Here is a 15,012-nt window from a genome sequence, read left to right on the forward strand (position 1 = left end):
TGGGGGTGCAGAGGAACATTCGGGGGGCATGTGGCAAAGCATGGGGGGTAGGGTGGGAGCACCTCCCAGCCCCGCTCCATGCCCAGCTCTGGCCCCAGCCCTAGCCCCATCTCAACTCCGCCCCCAGCCCAGCTCTGGCCCCAGCCACAGCTCCACTCCCCCCTGCTCAATGAGGTGGCAACATTTGCAGACAGTACAGAATTACTCAAGGTAGTTAAGTCCAAAGCAGACTGCAAAGAGTTACAAAGGGATCTCACAAAACTGGGTGACTGGGCAACAAAATGGTGGATGAAATTTAGTGTTGATAAATGCAAAGTAATGCACATTGGAAAACATAGTCCCAACTGTACATACAAAATGATGGATCTAAATTAGCTGTTACCACTCAAGAAAGATCTTGGAGTCATTGTGGATAGTTCTCTGAAAACATCTGCTTATGTACAGTGGTAGTCAACAAAGCTAACAGAATGTTAGGAACCATTAGGAAAGGCATAGATAGTAAGAAAATATCCTATTGCCTCCATATAAATTCATGGTATGCCCACACCTTGAATACTGTATGCAGTTCTGGTCACCACATCTCAAAAAAGGTATTTTGGAATTGGAATATGTATAGAAAAGGGCAACAAAAACTATTACAGAGATGGAACAGCTTCCATATGAGGAGAGATTAAAAAGACCGGGACTTTTCAGCCTGGAAGAGAGATGACTTAGGGTATGTCTTCACTACCCGCCGGATCAGCGGGCAGCGATCGATCCAGCGGGAATCGATTTATCGCGTCTAGTCTAGATGCGATAAATTGACCCCCGAGCGCTCTCCTGTGGACTCCTGTACTCCAGCGCCACGAGAGGCACAGGCAGAGTCAATGGGGGAGCTGCAGCAGTCGACTCACCGCGGTGAAGGCACCCCGGTAAGTGGATCTAAGTACTTCGACTTCAGCTACGTTAGTCACGTTACTGAAGTTGTGTAACTTAGATAGATCCCCTGCCCCAGTGTAGACCAGGGCACAAAGGGAATATAATAGAGATCTATAAAATCTTGACTGGTGTGAAGACAGTGAATAAGGAAGTGTTATTTATTCCTTCACATAACACAAGAAGGAAGGGTCACCCAATAAAATTAATAAGCAGCAGGTTTAAAACAAACAAAAAGGAAGTATTCGCACAACACATAGTCAGCCTGTGGAATTCATTGCCAGGGGCTGTTGTGAAGGCCAAAACTATAATAGGGTTCAAAAAAGAACTAGATAAGTTTATGGAGGATAAGTCCATCAATGGCTATTAGCCAAGATGGTCAGAGACGCAATGCCATGCTCCGGGTGTCCCTAGCCTCTGAGTGCCAGAAGCTGGGAAAGGACAACAGGGATGGATCACTCAATGATTGCCTGTTCTGTTCATTCCCTCTGAAGCATCTGGCATTGGCCACTGTCGGAAGACAGGGTACGGGGCTAGATGGGCTTTTGGTATGACCCAGTATGTCTGTTCTTATGTTTACCAGGACTTTCTCAATGCTGACACTAAAAAATACTGTAAATGACTAGAGGTCAAAGGGGTTACACTGACAGAGATTGTATCCTTTGCATGAGGCAGGTCTCTTCTGCCCATTTCTCATGGCACTACTGATGAAAGCTCAACATTCTGTCAGTTCTTGAAAAGTGTAGGCTATGTCTCTTATTTCTTCAACATGTGCTGTCTGTCCGTTAAACATTCCTACTATTCAATTCCTCAGATAAATTTATTTCTGAGTGCATAATGTCAGTCACATTGGTGAATACGCTCCCAGTTTTCTAACTCAATGTTTTGCAGCGCTTTGGGATAATTTTGGTATGAAAGATGTAATTTTATATAAAACTATGCTGTGTTCTGTTGGTGTAAAGTGGTTATTAATATATGTGTGAATTAGTGTTAATATTGATTTAAAAGTACCAGGGAGTCAACAGCAGCTGTCCCATAAATAATGTATTTTACTGGTGATACAGAACTGGTCTTAAGAAGTGAACAGCTACTGCTGTGGGATGTGTTTTCGGACTAGAACAGTGTGGTCTATTGAAGACAAGTGCATGAAAATGGCAACACAGAGAATATTGGCCCTCATGTATCCAGACAGTCAAAGCAATAGCATAGCATAGAAAGCAATAGCATAGAAAGTAAATTCTAAAATCTGCACCTAAAAATAATTCAGTGCTATGTTATATTAAACCACAAGAAAACTCCTCTTATGTTGAATTTTTTGCAGAAATTCCCGAGAGTAACAACTGAGTCTCTTTCTCTGATTCTCTAGTGAAACAGCAAGTACTATAAGTTGCTGTTTTTACTGTTGCATTGATGAATGGGTGTCACTTTAGACTATATTGTGTCTCCCTTTGAAGAACAATGAATAGAATGAATGTTGATTATTAGGCAGACTATGAAGCAATACATTGAAAAATATCCCTGCCTCATTGGATTTTTCCCTCCAGTCAAACTGAATCATCATTTTACTATATATTTCTCTACTGCTTGTCAGTTATATGATAAAACTGTAAATGGCATTATTCAAAACAAACCCATCTTTCACTCTATATAGGTACAATAAGGGGCTACCATATTTGTTAGATCTACCCTGATTGGTGGGTTATTACCTTTTTATAGCCATATATATTATACTGAAAGTACCAGTGACTACGTAATAATTTTTGTCACAAAGCACCTTTTTCATCAGCCCTTGAGCTGTCATCATGAAACACATCAGAGGGTGGCTGTAACAGGATTCACTCACCACTCTGGCGCCTTCTGCTGGCTGTCTTGAGGATTACCTCTGCATGGTAGTGTGCCCGCTTCAGGTGGTGCCTCGCCACCATCGCTTGTGCTCTAGGACCTACATTTCTCCAAGGACCTCAACATCCTCTTCAACGACACAGCCCTTCAGCCGTGCCACACACTGTGCTCCCCCCTTTGAGGGGACCTGCATTCTGCTGTTCAGCCACTTCAGTTAGTGGCTACTACAGCAAATTGTCTGGCCACTTCTTCATGGCCACAGCATTCTCTTTATCCCTTCACTCAGGGCCTCAGCCTACAAATCCCAACAGCCAGCCAGGAGCTGTTTCTCACTCTGCTGGTCCCTGCTAGCAGCACTGCTCTGTCCAGGGTGCTGGCAGTTCATAGAATCATAGAATATCAGGGTTGGAAGGGACCTCAGGAGGTCATCTAGTCCAACCCCCTGCTCAAAGCAGGACCAATCCCCAATTTTTGCCCCAGATCCCTCAATGGCCCCCTCAAGGATTGAACTCACAACCCTGGGTTTAGCAGGCCAATGTTCAAACCTCTTCTCTCAGCCCTCCAGAGATAGAGTCCTTTCTCCCAGGGTTCCCAGCACAGAATTGCCCTCCTCTGCCCTGCAGCTCCCTTTTTATATGGGCCTGCTTGGCTCTGCTTGGCTAGTCCTTGCAGCCCTTCTCTGATTGGCTGTCTCCTGTGCAGCCTTCCTGGGGTTCTATTAACCTCTTAGAGCCCAGTGCGGGGCAGGCACCCCATCACAGGGGCTCTCATTCTGATTGCCACACTCATCACAACAGCACTGCTGAAATAAGTACTGCAGAAGACATATGCCAAGTGTTCCCCTCCTCAGTAAATCAGATTCTCAACCTTGCTCCAGGTATGTGGGAGCTTGTTCTGCCTTATCACTAAAATCAGTCACACAGCTTGCAGTCATTGATCTTACTGAAAGTACACAGCCATGCACCTCTATGTACTGTATCTAAGACAAAAAAATCGGTATATGTCAGGTTGAGCTTTTAAAAATCAATAAAATAATCAAACTTATCGGTCAAATGTGTCTTTGGTGTAACTCTGTTAGAGAGAAATGTTGTTGGTCATGAATGCTGTGTATAGTTAGAAAATACTGACAAGAGTACTACTGGGGGAGTTCTTAAATGAAGAATTTTTGTAAGTGTTCAGTGATATAAATCTTCTACATTTTTTGTACATAGTTTACTAGTTTATATTCAAGTAACAATATAGGACCTGAGTGCAACGTATTTGTTGTGCTGGGCTTTGAAAATTAATTCAACTTTAAAACCCCCAAAATGCTAAATGATTACAATTATTTATTTTTTAAAATTTTCTTATTTAACTGTGTTTTCATATTTTGTTTCATTCGGTAATATTAGTTTATGGTCTTCCAGAATGTCCCAGAACATGAAACCCTGAATCAGGCACCAGAAATTCTGTCATTGCTGCTACCCATTTTTTTTAAAAAAGGCATTTATATATTAATGTACCATTGTTTAAAAGAGAACACTTCCAAAGAGAACACTCTTTAAACACATATATTTTTCTCTAATAAAGAGTTGAATCAATGTTAGAAAAGAAGATTTAGTCACCAGATTTTTCAGAGGTTCCTGGTACCAACAAAGCCCGTTGAATTCACTATGAGCTGCAGGTGCTCAGCATTTTTGAAAAATCAGGCTATTAATTGTCATGAGCAATATGCACATACTGTACTGGGCTTTATGAATTAAAGAACAATAAAGTCTTGCATTGTAGAGGACAAATCAGCAGATTGCTACATGGATAATTTGCAGCCGGCAGGTTCTAACACCAAACACCCTAGCTTGACTGTGAAGAACAGATCTTAGTGGGACATTGCAAATGCATGGCACATCATTTTTAGAAGAATGGCTTAAACTAAATATAAATGTAGGAAAGCATCCCCAAAAGATGTTATAGATGATTTGGCTAGCTGGGATTTTCTAAAATTCATCAACCTATAGAGTTCTAATACCTTTCCTTTGCAGACTTTATTAGTAGTTATGATTTTACTTCTACAACAATAAACTGGTATTTAAAAATCCTCTTTTTTTATGTTAACTAGGAACCACAGGTAAAGTACAGATGTATAGACCTAGCTTTAACCATCAGAAATCTGCAATTTTGATTCTACAGAGAGCATTGCAGTCTACCTGACATGTCCGAATTTGATTGTTTCTGATTAATTTTTTTATGAAGCATTTACCTACATTGCATGCTTATCTATATCTGAGTCTGAGCAGTATCTCCTGCTTCTTTCTAGGATTGTGGAAAAAGGATATTACAGTGAGCGAGATGCTGCCGATGCTGTTAAACAAATCCTGGAGGCAGTTGCTGTAAGTATTACCTAGGATCACAGGCTCAGCACATAATAATCTTTTATTTATTTGGAATAATTGCTTAATAAGTACACAGGTGCAAAAGAAGCAGCTGTTCCTTGTAACTAGTCTATACATTCATTTCTATCATTACTGTTCTATCAATTCCCCAAAAGTAGTGACATCTCAGAGGCAAAAGTGACCTTGAGTGACACCAATATATGTCATGCTATAATTCATCTGCTATAGTTGAATTAATGTTCTTTATCACTACCCATTTTCAAAAACCTGCAAAAGTCAGTATAGGTCATTTAGGAAAGAAAATGATTTGAGGTTGCTGGCCCTTTTGTAGTCTTCCATTCAAATTTTTGTGAAGTACATCACTATCATTTATTTAGGATTCCTTTTTATACGGAAGAGACTGCATTACCTTTCCATCCAACACTGAGAGACTAACGGAATGAAAGAATTAGTAAGATTGCATGGCGTGTAAGGGAAACTTGAGTGGGAGTTTCCTGTAGAGTAAAGCCAGGAATAAAGAGATTTTGCTTCATTTGCAGTTGCTGCCTGACAAATGTTCCTTCATGTATGCTAACATGTATGCAGAGGTCTCTAAACAAATCACATAAAACCTTAGGGGACTGCTCAATATAGAACATACAAGCAAGATGGATTATGGGGAGACAAGTAGTTTAGGTTGCAACAGAATGTCTGGTTAAAGCTAAATCCTCAACCCTCTCAAAAATAAACATACAGAGTGACCCCAGATGGACACTTTGGGGCCCAGGGTAAAGTTTATGGTGAAAATATACGTCCCTCGGGCCGCACCGCTTCCAGCAGCCCGCATTGGCCTGGAGCAGCAAACTGCGGCCACTGGGAGCTGCGATCGGCGAAACCTGCTGACGCGGCAGGTAAACAAACCGGCCTGGCCCGCCAGGGGCTTTCCCTGCACAAGCGGCGGAACAAGTTTGGGAACCACTGCTCTAGAAGGTTACAAGCTGTGTAAAGTGCACTATGAAGTGCCTGGAACCTTAACTCCACCTTAACAAAGATTTTATTTCCTCTGTGTTAATAGAGTTTAGCTGAGACAAGGCAATACATAGGTCTAGATTTCATAACAGTTTCATGGAAATTAGGGTGCTCTGAGGATTTCCTCATTTTTATTTCATTAAAATTGTCATGGAGCTTTGTTGAAACACACTTTTACTGTATAATAACTTCAGATCTTCTGCTCCTATTAAAGATTCTTAACCACATTGGGAAGGTGATGTATTTATCCTGTAAGCAATGAGCTAAACACCCTTTTGCTTGGTAGATATCCAGGGCTTCAGGCTCCATATGAAAAATTTCACTTGTTCTCTTGGATTAAAACAAAGGTGTTCGGGTAGCAGAATCAGAAGGGGAAGCAGAGGGAAAAAAAGGGACACAGTATAAAAAATGTGGTGGTCGTCTAAGTTTCACAAGAATTGACAAATTCTGCTAAAACTAAGAACTAGATTTTGCCACCCATATTCAGTGAAACTATTCACTGAGGGTGAAATCCTGCACCCTTTTTAAAGTCAGTGGGAGTTTTGCCATTGATGTCAGTGGGGCCAGGATTTTCCCACATGAGTAAAAGTCAGATAATTGGGCCCGCAGTGATTGTCTTGTCTACACTGTCTTTTAAATAAGCCAAGTTAAACAATAGGTTTACATTGTTTTTCTGTTCTCTGTAGATATGTGTATCTCTGTGAAAACAATTCCTTTTCAGCTTGATAAATACAACTCAGTAAACTGATTATATTGATTTTTCTTTCTATACCTCTGGTGTGTGAAATGGAGGCCAAAGTACTGCAATTTTGACCTTGCGAAAAAAGTGAATTTTCTGAGTGCATATCGTTTCCAATCAAAAGGTGAAATTTTTAAATACATTCATGAAAGTAAATATAGGTTAATAAATGTTATAAAATATAACTTTCGCAGAACAGTGTTTTGATTACTGTTATCAGAAAATGGGTCCATAGATTAGATGTCCTTGTCAATGAATAAAAGCTAAATCCTCAGATATATGTTTTATGGGAAACTAGTCTGTGGAATCTTTTGCTAATGCAGTTATTGGATAGAAAGCACTACAGCTGGCCAGATAGTGCGGAAATGTATTTGTGATCGTGTTTGTGAAATCTGATTCACTATGTGATTTTCCTGGTTTTTCATCCAATCAGAGAGCAGAAACAAAAATATGTGACTTTTATGAGACATAACAACAAATATTAAAAAATAGTAGTGCTCAATTTGAGCATAATATCTACGTTAGACTTTGGTTGGGAAAGCAATTGAACAAAGTATCATCAGTAACTAATTCTGAAAAAGTGAGATCAGTTTGTGGATTGTTCTTCAGCAGAAAAATGGGCTAAACTCATTGAATAAGTTTTTTTTTTCATATATATAATTTATCCAACCGTAGAAAATACACAGAACAAAATGTTCTCTGGAAACAGAGCAGGATGGAAGGGAAGACCATGCATGTTTAAAATGAGAAAAGTACAATATATTTGTCTAATGTAAAACTGATTTAATGGAATACATCATGTATTATTATAAAATTATTCAATGTACTATGAAAGGGAATTTATATGTGTGTTATATTATGTAACAAATGTATGCAGTATTTAAATATATTATAATAATAATCAAAACACAATATATAGCCCATGACTTGGCTGCAGGCTGAGGCGGCCCATTAGTGGCTCAGGATGAGGGTGAAGACGTGAACTCTGAGGTGGTGGAAAGAAGAAAGTTGCGGCTGGAGAGGAAAACTGATAAGCGGAGTGTAGATGGGGTAATAAATGACTGAATTGCTTGTTTCCATGGTTTGGGAGGATATGCAGTTACAACAGGGCCTCTCCTGTCGCCAGGGTGGCCTAGGCTACATGTTTTGTGCTGTACCTCTGGGACAGCACAAAATCTTGGTAAGAGGAAGAGAAAATACAGACTGGCTTCCATTGTTCAGTGTTTTAGGGGATCCAGGGCTTCTGCTAGTTTCTGCTTCTGTTTGCTTTCTAGCCTTCCTCTAAATGTGATGAATTTGTAGTGTGAATCTATATCCTGTCCTCTGCAAAAATAGTAGCATTCCTGTATTGTACATAAATTATTCTGCTGCTCAGCACTATTTGCCATATGTTATGGTAGCAGGGTGGCTTTCCCTGTAAGGGATAGATGATCTGGGGCTCCCCGACCCTGATTACTAAAAGAGGCACACCTGAGAGGGGTTAGGTGATTCCCCTATAAAGAGCAGCTGGAAGTTGCAGAGAGGGGAATGCTCAGGAAAGTGGAGACTGCTAAGAATGAGATTTGGGATTAAGATTCCAGCTAGCAAGGACTGGGAGTGGCCTCCTAAGGCAGGAGAGATCCTGAGCAAGTAAGGGAAAAGACTGCAAAACCTCCACAGGCAGGAAGGCCTGGGAGTCAGAAGAGAAATGTTTGTTTGTTGGACTTTAATTTGAGACTATTAATTAAACCCTGACCCCAAGGACAGGTATTTTGACCACAGAAAAAATGTGTGGAATCTGTGTGAGGGGCCCTGAAAAGGAGGAAACAGAGGCAGGTTGCTGCAGAATGGCCTCTGGCCACAAGGGGATGTTCAGGAGATGGCAAACCCTGTACAGTTCTATCAAATCTGTTTGTCATAATGTAGAATGATCATATTTATATCTGCAGTGTATCTGAGTTTAATTTTCACCTAGGCCAGGAGTTCTCAAACTGGGGGTCGGGACCCCTCAGGGGGTCATGAGATTATTACATGGGGGTCACAAGTTGTCAGCCTCCACCCGAAACCCCACTTTGCCTCCAGCATTTATAATGGTGTTAAATATGTAAAGAAGTTTTTTTTTTAATTTAAATGGGGGTCGCACACAGAGGCTTGCTATGTGGAAGGAATCACCAGTACAAAAGTTTGAGAACCACTGACCTAGGCATTATCTACCCTAGGGAATTTTAGGGAAAAAAATCCCATTGGTGTAGCATGATTGGGAGTCCTCATGTAGATTTCAGCAGTGGCTTTTTATCGCCATGATATTTAAACCTCAGATGCAATTGCAGGGCTCTCCTTGAATCTGCTGAAGAGTGAGTTCGAGTAAATGGGTGCATATTTGTACCCTGAATACCTAATTGATATTGCAGTTAGTGATCTTTACATTAGAGAAAAGAAACATTACTTTAAAATTATCTGAAATTAAGAAACTGATACATTAAGATAACTTGCATCCAAGAGTTGTAAAAGACATGGCTGAGAGCTCACTGGACTGTTAAATTTAATTTTCAGTAAGTCTTGGAACATTGGAAAAGTTCCAATAGGCTAATGTTGTGCCAATATTTGAAAAGGATAAATGGGATGCCCCTGGTAATTATAGGCCTGTCACTCTGCCATCAAATCTGGGCAAGATAATGGAGCGGCTGATTTGAGACTCTATCAATAAAGAGTTAAAGGAATATATTGATAAATAATGCCAATCAACATGGCTTTTTGGAAAATAGATCCTGTCAAACTAACTTGACATCTTTTTTAAAAAATAAAATTACAAGTTTGGTTGATAAACGCAATACTGTTGAAATAATATATTTAGACTTCTGTAATGCATTTGACTTAGTACTGCATTACATTTTGATTAAAAAACTCGAAAGATATAAAAGTAATGTGGCACACCTTAAATGGATTAAAAGCCGGCTAACTGATAGGTCTTAAAATGTAATTATAAATGCCAAATCTTCATTGCATAGGTGTGTTTCTAGTGGGGTTCCTCTTCCTACACTATTTAACATTTTTATTAATGACCTGGAAGAAACCATAAAATCATCACTGATAAAGTTTGCAGATGATGCAAAAATTGGGGACTGATCACTGACGTAGAGCAATCAGGATCGCTTGGTAAATTAGGAGCAAGCAAACAATATGCATTTTAAGAACATAAGGACAGCCATACTGGGTCAGACCAATGGGCCATCTATCCCAGTAACCTGTCTTCTGACAGCGGCCAATGCCAGGTGCTTCAGAGGGAATGAGCAGAACAGGGCAATTATTGAGTAATCCATCCCTTGTTGTCCATTCCCAGCTTCTGGCTGTCGGAGGCTAGGGACACCCAGAGCATGGAGTTGTATCCCTGACCATCTTGGCTAATAGCCATTGATGGACCTATCCTCCATGAACTTATCTAATTGTTTTTTTAACCCAGTTATAGTTTTGGCCTTCACAACATCTGGCAACGAGTTCCACAGGTTGATTCTGTGTTATGTGAAGAAGTATTTCCTTTTGTTTGTTTTCAGCCTGCTAATGTAGTATGGCTAAATGTAAATGTACACATCTAAGAGCAAAGAATGTAGCCCATACTCACATGATGGGGAACTATATCCTGGGAAGCAACGACTCAGGGAAAAAAAATGTGGGGGACATGGTAGGTAATCAGCTGCAGATGAGCTCCCAGTTCCATGCTATGGCCAAAAAGGCTAATGGATGCATAAATAGGGGAATGTCAAGTAGGAGTAGAGATGTTATTTTACCTCTTTATTTGACACTGGTGTAACCACTGCTGGAATACTGTGGTCAGTTTTCATGTCCCTAATTCAAGAAAGAGGTGGATAAATTGGAGAGGGTTCAGAGAAGAGCCATGAGAATGATTTAAGGATTAGTAAACAATAGACTCACAAAGTTCAATCTATTTATCTTAACAAAGAGAAAGTTATGGGGTGACTTGATTATAGTCTGTAAGTACCTACATGGGGAACCGCTATTTAATAATGGATTCTTCAGAAAGGTATAACACAGGAGTGGAGAAAATTTGGGCAAACATAAACTAGGATGCAGCTGCTTAGAAGTACCACAGATGTACCTTTCCACCACAATCCCCACTTCATCTTCAGCAGCAGCCCTTAACTGACACTGTGGTACTGAGAGACTTTGCAAGTGCTCTGGACTTAATACCAACACAGGTAATGCAGTGGAGTTAATATCTAGGCTGCCTCTGAATGAGCTTTAGTGCTAATGTCAATGTGAGAAAAAGCACTAAGTAAAATATATATGCCTGTGCCATCCATGTCCCTGCGTTTGCGGGCATTGCTCGGCTTGTACTTAATAATCCCTGCTTTGCACAGTAATTTGTGCCACAGCAAATCACTGTCTGCATGTTGAATTCTCCCCCCTCTCTTCCACTTGTAATCCATCTTGACTCATAGGGGTTAGTGTGTGGGGAGGAGAAGAAGAGGGACAAAGGCAAAATGGAGCAGATTCTGCCCACAGCATGTAACATCATTAATGAGATTGGCCTTAAACAGGCAAAGCCCTACCCCCCATCTTCTAATATCACTAATAACAATAGCAAACATCTCTACACACTCTGCTTCCTGCCCACTTGCAGAAATGCCAGATCATCCTGGGTCCTTCCCGTCACCTCTTCCTTGTAGAGTTCCTGGGGGTCTGGCGCAAGAAACTCCTGAGTGTGCCCCACTTAATGCATTTAATAGCATACCACCTGATGATTCATAGGGAAAGATTGAATATAGTGTATTTCCCTTACACTAAACAATGGGTTAAGGGAATGGCCAGTTGTGAAAAGACTAAATGACTGGGTTAGTATTGTTTGAAAGCCTATTCACAGTAGTTAAGAAGTGTGAATTGGTGTTTACTTGCATAACCTTCACACTGGTTTCAGAGTAGCACCCCTGTTAGTCTGTATCCGCAAAAAGAAAATGAGTACTATAAATTTGTTAGTCTCTAAGGTGCCACAAGTACTCCTTTTCTCTTCACACTGGTGACTCTTTGCTCACTTCATGCTGCTTTCCGATCTATTATGACTGCAGACTGAGGCACTCTTCTCTTAATGTAGTCTAAATTTAATTTATACTCCCAGTACTGTGACTGTTTCTCAGCACAATATATTTGTATGAGCTACTCTTAACTGAGACAATTACTTTATGGACACATTTCTGTTCACATCAAAGTGTACCAAGTAAGTGGATTCTACAGTATTTAATTGTTAGGGCCTTGTGGCAAAGTATGATAGTGTCTTGTTGCAAAAAAGATGTTGCCAGAATTTGAAAGACCGGGGCCAGGTCCTCTACTTGAGTAAATTGTTTGTAAGTTATATGATGTCAGTTGAGCTGTGACCATGTACAACAGCTGAGGATCTGGCCTCAGATGAGTATGAGTAGCCGTTCCTCCACTGTGTACAAGAATGCCTGCATTTATCAAGTCGTAATGTACAGGCAGTGGTTGAGCTTTGATATCTTTCATGAACATGTTTGTATCTAGATCTTTATGGTGACACTTGAGATACTCTTACAGCAAACACAGAAGGTCCAAATCAGAATTTTGAATCTACACTTCAAGAATCTGCAATACATAAACTGTGAGGGATGATCATTTGTTGCTGAGCCACTTGCTGCTGCTGCTGCTGCTATTGGTTCTGAGCCATCTGCTCATTCAGGTCCAGGTTGTTCCCAGCAAGGCAAGCTCCTCCTGACTCTCCACTTTGGTGTACCTGAAGATCTGGGTGACTCAGGCTTCTCCCTTCATTAGAGGGGGAGGTCATGTCCACATTCTCCATCACATGTGACCATACACTCTTCAGGATCTCAGACACACAACAGGGCAGGCTTGAGTTGGGTGCAAGAAGTCCACAGAGTTTAATGCAGTTACCCACACCTCTCCTAGGCAGGAGTTCCCTGCAACAGTGTCAGCAGGCCCCTCAGGCATCTCCTAGCCTGGCCAATAGTCCTTCTATAAAGAAGCAAAGAAAAATAGTCCCAAAACAAAACTCCGTAGTTTTGGGCCTGGCTTTCCTTCCTCTGGAGAGGCTCCAGCAGTCTGCAATCTGCAGAGGTCCTGAGCTGGCCGTTTCCCTCAAGGAACCAAGGAGCAAAGGACAAGAGGTCTATTCTCCTCCTTGGTCAGCCAGCAACTGACCTGCTCCTCCCCTTTTAACCACCACTTTCTTAATTAGTAGGGGAAGCTAAAGTGGATGGGAACCTGGGAGGCAGTGACCATGAGATGGTCGAGTTCAGGATCCTGACACAAGGAAGAAAGGAAAGCAGCAGAATACGGACCCTGGACTTCAGAAAAGCAGACTTTGACTCCCTCAGGGAACTGATGGGCAAGATCCCCTGGGAGAAATACATGAGGGGGAAAGGAGTCCAGGAGAGCTGGCTGTATTTTAAAGAATCCTTATTGAAGTTACAGGGACAAACCATCCCAATGTGTAGAAAGAATAGTAAATATGGCAGGCGACCAACTTGGCTTAACAGTGAAATCCTTGCTGATCTTAAATACAAAAAAGAAGCTTACAAGAAGTGGAAGATAGGACAAATGACCAGGGATGAGTATAAAAATATTGCTGGGCATGCAGGAGTGAAATCAGGAAGGCCAAATCACACCTGGAGTTGCAGCGAGCAAGAGATGTTAAGAGTAACAAGAAGGGTTTCTTCAGGTATGTTAGCAACAAGAAGAAAGCCAAGGAAAGTGTGGGCCCCTTACTGAATGAGGGAGGCAACCTAGTGACAGAGGATGTGGAAAGAGCTAATGTACTCAATGCTTTTTTTGCCTCTGTCTTCACGAACAAGGTCAGCTCCCAGACTACTGCACTGGGCAGCACAGCATGGGGAGGAGGAGACCAGCCCTCTGTGGAGAAAGAAGTGGTTCGAGACTATTTAAAAAAGCTGGACGTGCACAAGTCCATGGGGCCGAATGCGTTGCATTCGAGAGTGCTAACGGAGTTGGCAGATGTGATTGCAGAGCCATTGGCCACTATCTTTGAAAACTCATGGCGATCGGGGGAAGTTCTGGACGACTGGAAAAAGGCTAATGTAGTGCCCATCTTTAAAAAAGGGAAGAAGGAGGATCCTGGGAACTACAGGCCAGTCAGCCTCACCTCAGTCCCTGGAAAAATCATGGAGCATGTCCTCAAGGAATCAATTCTGAAGCACTTAGAGGAGAGGAAAGTGATCAGGAACAGTCAGCATGGATTCACCAAAGGCAAGTCATGCCTGACTAATCTAATTGCCTTCTATGACGAGATAACTGGTTCTGTGGATGAAGGGAAAGCAGTGGACGTGTTGTTCCTTGACTTTAGCAAAGCTTTTGACACTGTCTCCCACAGTATTCTTGCCAGCAAGTTAAGAAGTATGGGCTGGAAGAATGGACTATAAGGTGGCTAGAAAGCTGGCTAGATTGTCGGGCTCAACGGGTAGTGATCAATGGCTCCATGTCTAGTTGGCAGCCAGTATCAAGTGGAGTGCCCCAAGGGTCGGTCCTGGGGCCAGTTTTGTTCAATATCTTCATTAATGATCTGGAGGATGGTGTGGATTGCACCCTCAGCAAATTTGTAGATGACACTAAACTGGGAGGAGAGGTAGATACGCTGGAGGATAGGGATAGGATACAGAGGAACCTGGACAAATTGGAGGATTGGGCCAAAAGAAATCTGATGAGGTTCAACAAGGACAAGTGCAGAGTCCTGCACTTAGGACGGAAGAATCCAATGCACCGCTACAGACTAGGGACCAAATGGCTAGGCAGCAGTTCTGCAGAAAAGGACCTAGGGGTTACAGTGGACGAGAAGCTGGATATGAGTCAACAGTGTGTCCTTGTTGCCAAGAAGGTCAATGGCATTTTGGGATGTATAAGTAGGGGCATTGCCAGCAGATTGAGGGACGTGATCGTTCCCCTTTATTCGACACTGGTGAGGCCTCATCTGGAGTACTGTGTCCAGTTTTGGGCCCCACACTACAAGAAGGATGAGGAAAAATTGGAAAGAGTCCAGCCGAGGGCAACAAAAATGATTAGGGGACTGGAACACATGAGTTATGAGGAGAGGATGAGGGAACTGGGGATGTTTAGTCTACGGAAGAGAAGAAGGAGGGGGAATTTGATAGCTGCTTTCAA

At 41.7% G+C, this 15,012-nt stretch overlaps 1 protein-coding gene across 1 annotated transcript in view; it reads left to right on the forward strand.

The window, feature by feature from the left end:
- The window catches only part of CAMK4 (calcium/calmodulin dependent protein kinase IV), a 294,805-nt gene that overhangs the window by 188,568 nt on the left and 91,225 nt on the right, over window positions 1-15,012 (forward strand). The window contains exon 5 of the mRNA XM_074952952.1: window positions 5,051-5,123. Within this exon, the coding sequence (XP_074809053.1) occupies window positions 5,051-5,123 (73 nt within the window). The remainder of the gene's footprint in view (window positions 1-5,050; window positions 5,124-15,012) is intronic.

This window comes from Natator depressus, chromosome 5 (genome assembly GCF_965152275.1).
Source record: "Natator depressus isolate rNatDep1 chromosome 5, rNatDep2.hap1, whole genome shotgun sequence".
NCBI classification, from domain to species: Eukaryota; Metazoa; Chordata; order Testudines; family Cheloniidae; genus Natator; species Natator depressus.